Genomic DNA, 10,292 nt, shown 5'->3' on the forward strand with positions numbered 1-10,292 from the left:
CTATACAATGGGGGTGGGGGCGCCCGGCCCCTATAGAGTGGGAGGGGGCGCCCTGCTCTGGGCCCCTATACAATGGGGGTGGGGTGCCTGGCCCCTATACATGGGGGTGGGGGTGCCCTGCTCTGGGCCCCTATACAATGAGGGTGGGGGCGCCCGGCCCCTATAGAGTGGGAGAGGGGTTGCCCAGCTCTGGGCCCCTATAGAATGGGGTGGGGGCACCCTGTTCTGGGTCCCTATAGACCAATCCCTATATCCCACCTCCATAGGGACCCAGAACAGGGTGCCCCCACCCCACTCTATAGGGGCCCAGAACTGGGCACCTCCTCCTTCCTTCACCCAGATAGACCAATCCCTATATCCCACCTCTATCTGGGTGAAGGAAAGAGGAGGTGCCCTGCTCGGGGCCCCTATAGAGTGGGGGGCGGGGGCGCCCTGCTCTGAGCCTCTATGTTCTTCCATACTAGGGGTAGGGCTGGTGTCCCGAGCAGGACCTGGGCTGTCCCACCTGTTTCTTGTTTGCCTTGATCTTCATAACAGATGAGCCCTTATATGAGCCTTTAGGTCTGGTCTGTTCCTGGGGCACGTCCGGAAGGGCGGTGGGCTCCCTCGCTTCACCTGCAGCTACTTAGAGTCGTGGGGCTGGGAGTTGGAGCATATGGGTTCCAGGCCTCCAGCGGGATGGGGCTGGGATCTCGCTGTTGGAGCAAAGCGGCTGGGAGTGGGGACACCTGGGTTCTATTCACAAAGTAGGATGGGGGGGGCGGGGGGAGTTGAACAATGGGAGTCAGGACTCTTGGGTCCTCTGCCCAGTTCTGGGCCAGAGTGAGGTCGTGGTTGTTCGAGCAGAGGAACTGGGAGTCAGGACTCCTGGGTTCTCATTGTGGCTCGTCTGTGTGTAACATGTCGCCTTGCTTCCCTGTCTGTGGATTTGGGTGCACCTGCTTTGGGGTGGGAAGGTTGAGACTCAATTTTAGTTCATAAAGTCCTTTGAGATCCTCCACCGAGAGTGGCCGGGCGTGCTCAGGCTTGACTGGTTTTCCCCAGCCGACTTCCCCTTGTCGGAACCACGTTCACGCTGTTAAAAACGGTGCAAGCTTGTCAGCCCACGTGATCGACTTCCTACCCGAGACCTTCCACCAGCCCTGCCCTGGCCGGGCCACCTGCGCGAGTGAGCCAGGAATTTGGCTTGCGTGGGTCACTTGATCTCCAGCCAATAGCACATTTTGGTGGCTGCGCTTGTTGCTTTCACTAATCACTCCTGGTCCCTGTGGGCCGTTCTACCATCCCCCCCGCCTCAAACAGTCCAATTCCATTTATTTTTACTCACTAGCAGCAGGCTGGATTTGAACTCGTGACCTCAGTCCTTTGAGCCCTCTGATCTCCTCTCTGCCCCACTGCTCAGAAGTTGCTGGTACTCTTTCCTTTTATTAGAGGTGCCAGCCAAGCCCCTCTGTAGTGCTAGGCGCTGTACAAATCCCTAGTAAGAGAGTTTATCCAAATAGACATGATACAGGGTGGGAAGGGAAACGGAAGGGGAAGAGCTGGGAATGGGACGCAGATCTCCTTAGTACCAAACCAGTGCTCTAACCCCTGCATCATGCTGCCTCCTAACACAGCCCTTTCTCGTTGTCTCTTCTGAGGACAAGCCAGGGGGATAAAAGTCTGCCCTTCCCCAGAAGCAGCCATGCAAAACTTTGCTATATGCAAAGCAGTTTGCCCCGAGTGGCTCATTTCTGATGATTCACTAGTGCACATTTCCAGAGTCCTTGCATCGGTTTGTTTAGGGGATCAAAAAACCCCTCCCCGTGTGTTTGCTTACTTTGTGACCAAAACGCATCTTCCCCACCCCTGCCTTTTCAGAACAGCACCAAGAACCTGTTTGTGTTCTCCAAGACGATGTTCAACGGCTCCTCGATCTCTCTCCAGGGTGAGTCGCTTCAGATGCGTTGAAACGCTGGGCTCCGTAAGCTATACGGAGTCCAAACAGCATTTGGGGGATGTTTGGCCGTTTTCGAAACAGTTTCCCAATGTTTTGCACAAAGCTTCGTCTCGGTTGATATAGTTCCTTGAAAAACATTGGAATTTTCCAACGGGAAACTGTTTCAAAGAAGATCTTCCAACAAACTGTGATAAGTACGTGCCTCAGTCTTTGCATGATCGGCCCTTAATTAGGAGCCTAAATATGGAGTTTAAGGGGCCTAGTTTTAGGCACCTAGATTTGAAAGCTTTGATCACAGCTTTCCTGAGAGGGAAATACTAAATCTAGAGAAATAGAGCTCTCCAGTAAATGGAAAGGATTGTCTTCACAGCTGAGGATGAGAGGGAGATTCCCAAACCTGAGCCATTCTTTTTAGGTGACAGATCTGAGGAACTGTCCCAGATTGAGGTATCATTAGAGGAGGTTTTGGAACAAATTGATAAATTAAACAGCAGTAAGTCACCAGGACCAGATGGGATTCACCCAAGAGTTCTGAAGGAACTCAAATGTGAAATTGCAGAACTACTAACTGTAGCTTGTAACCTATTATTTAAATCCGCTTCTGTACCAGATGACTGGAGGATAGCTAATGTGACGCCAATTTTCAAAAAGGGCTCCAGAGGTGATCCCGGCAATTACAGCCTGTAAGCCTGACTTCAGTACCGGGCAAACTGGTTGAAACTATAATAAAGAACAATATTGTCAGACACATAGATGAACATAATTTGTTGAGGAAGAGTCAACATGGTTTTAGTAAAGGGGAATCATGCCTCACCAATCTACTAGAATTCTTTGAGGGGGTCAACAAACATGTGGATCAAGGGGGATCCAGTGGATATAGTGTACTTAGATTTTCAGAAAGCCTTTGACAAGTTCCCTCATCAAAGGCTCTTACGCAAAGTAAGCTGCCATGGGATAAGAGGGAAGGTTCTCTCATGGATGGGTAACTGGTTAAAAGATAGGAAACAAAGGATAGGAATAAATGGTCAGTTTTCAGAATGGAGAGAGGTAAATAGTGGTGTCCCCCAGGGGTCTGTTCTGGGACCAGTCCTAGTCAACCTATTCATAATGATCTGGAAAAAGGGGTAAACAGTGAGGTGGCAAAATTTGCAGATGATACAAAATTACTAAAGTTAGTTAAGACCCAGGCAGACTGCAAAGCGCTACAAAAGGATCTCTCAAAACTGGTTGACTGGGCAACCAAATGTCAGATGAAATTTAATGTTGATAAATGCAGAGTAATGCACATTGGAAAACATAATCCCAACTATACATAGCTAATTTAGACCCCATCATTTTATGTTACCACTCAAGAAAGAGACCTTGGAGTCATTGTGGATAGTTCTCTGAAAACATCCACTCAATGTTCAGCAGCAGTCAAAAAAGCGAACAGAATGCTGGGAATAATTAAGAAAGGGATAGATAATAGGACAGAAAATATCATGTTGCCTCTATATAAATCCATGGTACACCCACATCTTGAATACTGCGTGCAGATGTGGTCGCCCCATCTCAAAAGAGATATATTGGAATTGGAAAAGATTCAGAAAAGGGCAACAAAAATGATTAAGGGTATAGAACGGCTTCCATATGAGGAGAGATTAATAAGACTGGGACTTTTCAGCTTGGAAAAGAGACAGCTAAGGGGAGATATGATTGAGGTCTATAAAATCATGACTGGTGTAGAGAAAGTAGATAAGGAAGTGTTCTTTACTACTTCTCGTAACACAAGAACTAGGCGTCACCAAATGAAATTAATAGGCAGCAGGTTTAAAACAAATAAAAGGAAGTATTTCTTCACACAACGCACAGTCAACCTGTGGAACTCCTTGCCAGAGGATGTTGTGAAAGCAAGACCATAACAGAGTTCATGGAGGAAAGGTCCATCAATGGCTATTAGCCAGGATGGGCAGGGATAGTGTCCCTAGCCTCTGTTTGCCAGAAGCTGGGAATGAGCGACAGGGGATGGATACCTGATGATTCCCTGTTCTGATCATTCCCTCTGGGGCACTTGGCACTGGCCACTGTCGGAAGACTGGATACCGAGCTAGATGGACCTTTGGTCTGACCCAGTAGGGCCGTTCTTATGTTTTCTGTAACCCACTGAGCTGGGGCATCTAAAAATACCATGTTATTTTGAAAAGCCCTTTGGATCATATCAAAACACTACTTTTTTTATTTGTCACTTAAGCAGCTACTGTGCTAGACACATAGCCCTCCAGGGAAAGAGAGAGAGAGTACATTTCAAACAAACCCAGAATTTAGTGAAGGTCACACATTGACAGTTGCATAATATATATATCGTCTTGTTCTAAGGACCCAGTGAAAATGTTCCAAAGCATCACAAAATGTGTCCTTTTTTTTTTTAAAAAGCAATTTTGATTGCAAAAGAATACGAAACATAGGCCCTGAGTTAGCAGGGTACCTAAGCTTTGAGCATGGAATCCGTTCTGCTGAAGCTAGTGAGATGCTGCGTTGCTGAGCTCAGGGGTTCAAAAAATGCAAGTTGGGTCCCCCAACATTACGAGATGGGCTGGCAAAGCATGAGAGTTCAAAAAAGAATGAATGAAAACACACCTCGTGTTTTGATTTCTAGTATTAGACTCTCGGGGGTGGGGGAGTGTCCCATTTCCCAGTTTGTCTTGAGTCTCACCTAATCACGTGACTCCGGTAGCTGGGGCTTTAAGCATCAGATATCAGCAGCACCTGCTTATGTATTTTCAAGTTAGGCATGTGCTCAGGTACTTTGCTGACGTGGGACTGTGACAGCAACATGTTGGGGGTTGACGTTCTCGGGCAGCCGAACGCAGCTTGGTTTTGCTTCGTGCCTGTATGTTGGAGAGGAAGCGAGAGAAACCCAAAGGAAAACTGCCCAGTTCTGGGTTGGCCGTTCAAACTGAGCCAGGTCCCGGGGCCTGCAGAGTCCCGAAGATTCAGCCTCTGCTGATGGGACCCAAGCAAATCAGGCTCTCTCCGAAAAAGCCACCATGTGGCTAGAGCTCTGGACTGAGACTTGGGAGAACTGGTTTCTGTTCCTGCCTCAGCTGCTAGTCTGCTGGGTGAACAGGTCAAGTCCCGCCCCTGCCTCAGTTTCTCCATCTGTAAAATGGGGCTAATGCTACTGCCTCATCTATCTAATCCTGTCTAGTCTCCCTCTCCCACCCCCATCAGATCAGCCCAGGCTCTGGCGGTGGGGGAAGGGGTCCGCGTTCTGTCTCCATACTTCTCCTGCCAGGGATGATGTCGTCCCAGCTTTTCCTGCTGAGGATGCAAGCGACTTGCCTTGCCCCTTGCCGGTCACGACTCCGGCTCCGTTGCTGGGGTCTCGGGTGCCTGTTGGCTGGGCGCTAATGGTGCCTCTGCTTTGCAGTGCTGTCGAAGGCGTGCTCCCCGGGGGTGACCCTGAACGTGACATGGTACCTGCGAAGCTCCCATTGTCACAACGAAGTCTACATAGACGTAAGCACCTCCGTGTCCTTGCGGCCTGGGCTCTGATTGCAGGGAGGGGCTGGGAGGTGTGGGGAGAAGAGGAGGCCTGGGAAAGGCCGAGGAAGTGGGGACAACTGGATGGAGGAGGCATTCAAAGCAGGCTGGTTGGACTGAGAGCTCTGAGCATAGAGGCCTTTGACGCCCACTCCCAGAGGGAGCACAGTCCAGTGGTTAGAGCGAGGGGCTGGGAGCCAGGACTCCGAGGTTCTATTCCTGACTCTGGGAGGGGAGTGGGGTCTAGTGGTTAGAGCAGGGGGGCTGGGAGCCAGGACTCCGAGGTTCTATTCCTGACTCTGGGAGTCCGATGGGTTAGTGCGTGAGACTGGGGGGCATGGAGGGGGGTCAGGATTCTTGGCTTCTATTTCCAGCTGTACCAGTGACTCCCTATAAGCCCGGGCAAATTCTTTTCCGTCTCCATGCCTCAGTTTCTCCCTCTGGGAAACGAGGATGATGCTGACCTTGCAGGGGATGGTGGGAGCTGGGGTTGTGAGGCATCATTAATTGTGTGTAAATTGCTTTGGGGCTGTTGGATGGGAGACTAAAAGAGACTAAAGGGGGTATGATTGAGGTCTATAAAATCATGAGTGGTGCGGAGAAAGTAAATAAGGAAGTGTTATTTACTGCTTCTCATAACGCAAGAACTAGGGGTCACCCAATGAAATGAATAGGCAGCAGGTTTAAAACGAACAAAAGGAAGTATTTCTTCACACAACGCACAGTCAACCTGTGGAACTCCTTGCCAGAGGATGTTGTGAAGGCCAAGACCATAACAGGGTTAAAAAAAGAACTAAATTAATGGAGGATAGATCCATCAATGGCTATTAGCCAGGATGGGCAGGGATGGTGTCCCTAGCCTCTGTTTGCCAGAAGCTGGGAATGAGCGACAGGGGATGGATCACTTGATGGTCACCTGTTCTGTTCATTCCCTCTGGGGCACCTGGCATTGGCCACTGTCGGAAGACAGGATACTGGGCTAGATGGACCCTTGGTCTGACCCAATATGGCCGTTCTTATATTAATCTGGTTTAACTAATCTGGGTTAATTCACAGTAATTTTCCCTAGTGTCCACATGTAGACTAAACTTTGGGGGGAACTGAAGGGGTGGGTGGGGGGGAGAGGTGTTGATCTCTTTCCTCGGCCTCATCTGCTGGGAATGTGACCCCTCCCTGCTGGGCTCATTGATCCACAACTTCATGGCTATCCCTGGGGTGGGGGGGAATCAGGGAGGAGTCTGCCCCCCATCTAGGGTGTTGGCCGGAGCGTACCGAGCAGGTGATGGGCTATTGGGATCAACCACGTGATCGGTGTCCCCTGGGCGGGGAGATCTTTGGGCCTCGGTCCTAGTCTCTTCCCACCCCTGCAGGAGAAGAGAGCAGAGACTTACCTGGCCAATTACAGGGCCGAGCTGGAGCCGAAGAGCTCCGGCCAGTACATCCTACACACCTATAAACCCTTCAACTGCAGTCACGCGGTCCCCCTCGAGGTGAGTTCCCTCTGGGGCCGAGGACTGGGAACCCTAGGAAGAGAATGGAGCTCAGAACAGAGCTCTTAGGAACAGGGGTGGCTCTGATGACTGGGGGAGGGAGGGGCAGGCGGGGGGGTCTTGGCCCCTTTGCGGGTGTCCTGGTGGGGGGCCGATGCAAGGGTGGGCTGATTGGGTGGGAGGCTAGGGGGGCTTGTGGTCGGGGGGGAGGGGGTGGTTTCTAATTCTGCTGATTGAAACTGGAGGGGGCCGTGGTAGCTGGGGGCCCTTGGGCCATTTTAGGGGGGCTGGGGTCCCCGTTGTCTGTGGGGTTCCCTGGGGCGCCGCCCTGCTTTGCGCCAGCTGCTCTAGGTGACTCTCTTCTCCCTCCTCCCTTAGCTGAATGTGGAGAGTTTCGAGCTTCCCACCCGGCTGGATCGCCTCACGGACTTGCAGGTGGGTAACCCCAGTGTCGGGCTCCCCTCTTCTCCCCCACAGCCCTGGCCTCAGGCCGATCATCGAGGCCAGCTGGCTGAGAGAGGGGTGCTCCTGTTGAGTCCCCCTGGAGCTTGGGCGGGGAGAGAGCACAGGCGTTCTCTGGGCTTCCTGCATGGCGTTGCCTGGCCCTCTGATGCGGGGTACGTAGGGGACGTCCCCTCCTTCCCTGGCCCTGGGGTAAGAGCTCTGATCACCCCACCTTTCATGGCTTGAGCCTTTGCTCTGATCTAGGGGCTTGCAGAGCTCCCCTGACTCTGGGTTTGAGTAGTAGGTTATGCCGCGAGTGTGACCGTGCCGTCTGTCATTGGTTCCGTCCTGCAGCTGCGGTGCTGGGATCCTGACAGGTCTTGCAAGCTAAACAGAATCGGCCCTGGTTGAGGCTTGGATGGGGAACCCAGGGTGCTTCTATTATTGACAGTTCCTTCTGCCTCCCTATCCTTCCCCCCCTTGCAATTTCAACGGGGCAGCGATTCTTCCTCACTTGCCATCCTAAATGCATGAGCTGATAGTTATTTCTTGTTTGCAACGGAAGAATATTTTGTGACTCTTATTACAAGCGGGATGTGATGCAGAGAGAGAAATTCCGTTGCCCACTACCTGTAACTGAATAATAACTGCACCATCCGTTCTGTCCGTATTTTTTAATTGCAAGAAGCTGCTTTGAGACAAGTCCTGTACAGTGGCTAGAAGGGTGGTTCTGATTTTACTCTCTGAACGGTGTCCAGTCAAGTAAAAAAGTCAGCTGGGATTTGAACCTAGAACCAATCAGAACATTTCCATCGAAAGAGTTTTCTGTTGGAAAATGCCATTTTGATTAAATTGGCATTTTTGGCAAAAATCTTACAGATTTCGACAACGTTTCCTCTCAGGAGGAAAAAATTGGGATATTGATATTTTTCTAAAATTTTCTGTTTCAAAATGAAAGATCAAAACTTTTGGGGTTTAGAAACGTCCTGTATTTTATGAATAAAAGGGTGTTTATCGAAATGTTTTGAGTTTCTTGAAACAAAACATTTTGATTGGCCCAAAACATTTTATTTCCAGAATTTTGTTTGGCAAAAAATTAGAAAATTTGGCTTTTTGCCCCGATTTTGGGATGAATTATTTTCTGATGTGTTTATTTTTCACAGGACAGACCATCTGTTTTCCAACCAGCACACTTTATGCCTTTTCTTGCTTCTTAATGAGGGGTAAAAGGGCTTGGAGCGTGTCTTCAATTTAAATAATAATAGTGTGTGTGTCTACCCTAAAAATAGCAGTTCTGCCTTAACTACGCTAGATGTCTCCTTGGAAGTCCTGGAGATCTGGACTGGGAGCTGTCCTAGCAATGAATGGTGTATTTAACAAAGACTTCCTCTCCCAGTTTTCATAGATTCATAGATTCTAGGACTGGAACGGACCTCGAGAGGTCATCGAGTCCAGTCCCCTGCCCGCATGGCAGGACCAAATAGTTGTTCAATCTGTTTGAGTTTAAATGTGAAACCACACTTGAAACAGTCCGAATAAACCTGCTTTCTTTCTCAGTTGAGTGTCCTAACCCTACCGATCTCCAGTTGTCCTTAGTCTCCCAAGAGAAAAAATTGAATTAAAGAAGACCTGGATTTCTAATATAGAAGAAATGTCTGCAGCAGACTAAAAGCAGTTTTGGTGGCCTTTATCCATCAGAAAGATGCCCTGAAAAGAGCGTAACCCTCCACCACCACCATTTTTTTTTGCCCAGAGAATCTTCTAAAAGACATACATTCTTGCCTCTCCATTTCTGCACTCTGCAGCAGACAACCGGGGTCCAGCGGCGCGGGACTGCGGATGCGCAGCCCAAGGATGCCGCAGGGAAGCAGAAGTCGTCGTCTGCTGAGTTGGCCGGTCCGCCTGGCAAAAATCCAGAAGCGGCGGGGAAGCCGAGCGAGACCCAGGGAGAGAAACTGGGCCCGGGAAAGACTGACGGAACCAAGAAATTAAAAGCAGGGAGGCAGGACAAATCAGAGGTTGGTGACCGCGACAGCTGGCCGATCCCATGGAGTGCTTGTCGGCATGGGTAGGGTTGCTTTCAAGGAGCTGCTTGTGTCTGTAGGACTGGATGGATCCAGCCTCGGGTAGCTCTTCTCTGTCCCTGCCGTGCAGCCTGGCAAATACCGCCCGAGCTAGGATTCCTCCGTACACTCTGCTGCCCCCTCCTGGGTAGAATCAGCACTGCTCGAGTATGTCATTGGCTGATCCAAAGTTGTACTTATAATCCCAGGTTTGTCCACCCACCCCTCGGGTTTTGCCTCCAACATAGAAATCAACAGAGCGTAGTCTGCAGGTTAGAGTTTCTCCCCAGGTTGCAACTAGGGCTCCTCCCTCTGTGCTGCTCAGCCCACACCCTAGGTCCTCTTCCTCCTTCTTGCTGTTGCTGGGTGGGTTAACGAGTGCCCCATCCCAGGGAGTGAGAACCTCTGATTGTGTCTGCTGCTCTGCCAGCGTGGGGGTCGGGGGAGGGTGGAAGGTTTGCCCCTGTGGGGGCAGAGTGCCTCCTGTGGGTCACTTGGGCTTGTCTGTTTGCAGCTGTATGCCTTAGCCGAGACCTGGGAGGACGGGCCCTACATGTTCATCCTGAAGATTGAGGGGCAGAGCAAGGACCCAAAAGCTGCCCCGAACTGGGAGCTCACAAGTAAGCGCAGCCCGAGCCAGGTGGCTGCAGCGTCCCCACTCCGCTGCCACGGCCCGGGTTCGAATCACTGAGGATGCAGCGGTCTTGGTGCCCCTTGAACTGGACAGCTGTGTGGGGGAAGGGGTGACTCTCCCTGAGGGAGTTATGAGAGAGGGGGAGCTGTCCCGGGGGAAGTGGATGTGTGGGGTGGGATATGGTGGGGGAGGGGTGTGGC

At 50.9% G+C, this 10,292-nt stretch overlaps 1 protein-coding gene across 2 annotated transcripts in view; it reads left to right on the plus strand.

The window, feature by feature from the left end:
• The window catches only part of LOC112115427 (transmembrane protein 87A-like), a 21,972-nt gene that overhangs the window by 401 nt on the left and 11,279 nt on the right, over window positions 1–10,292 (plus strand). For both annotated transcript variants that reach the window (XM_026658898.2, XM_026658899.2), the window contains exons 2-7: window positions 1,861–1,927; window positions 5,349–5,437; window positions 6,832–6,951; window positions 7,330–7,386; window positions 9,201–9,413; window positions 9,973–10,078. In XM_026658898.2, the coding sequence (XP_026514683.1) occupies window positions 1,861–1,927; window positions 5,349–5,437; window positions 6,832–6,951; window positions 7,330–7,386; window positions 9,201–9,413; window positions 9,973–10,078 (652 nt within the window). The remainder of the gene's footprint in view (window positions 1–1,860; window positions 1,928–5,348; window positions 5,438–6,831; window positions 6,952–7,329; window positions 7,387–9,200; window positions 9,414–9,972; window positions 10,079–10,292) is intronic.

This window comes from Terrapene carolina, unplaced genomic scaffold (assembly GCF_002925995.2).
Source record: "Terrapene carolina triunguis isolate 2854851 unplaced genomic scaffold, T_m_triunguis-2.0 Scaffold517, whole genome shotgun sequence".
NCBI lineage: Eukaryota > Metazoa > Chordata > Testudines > Emydidae > Terrapene > Terrapene triunguis.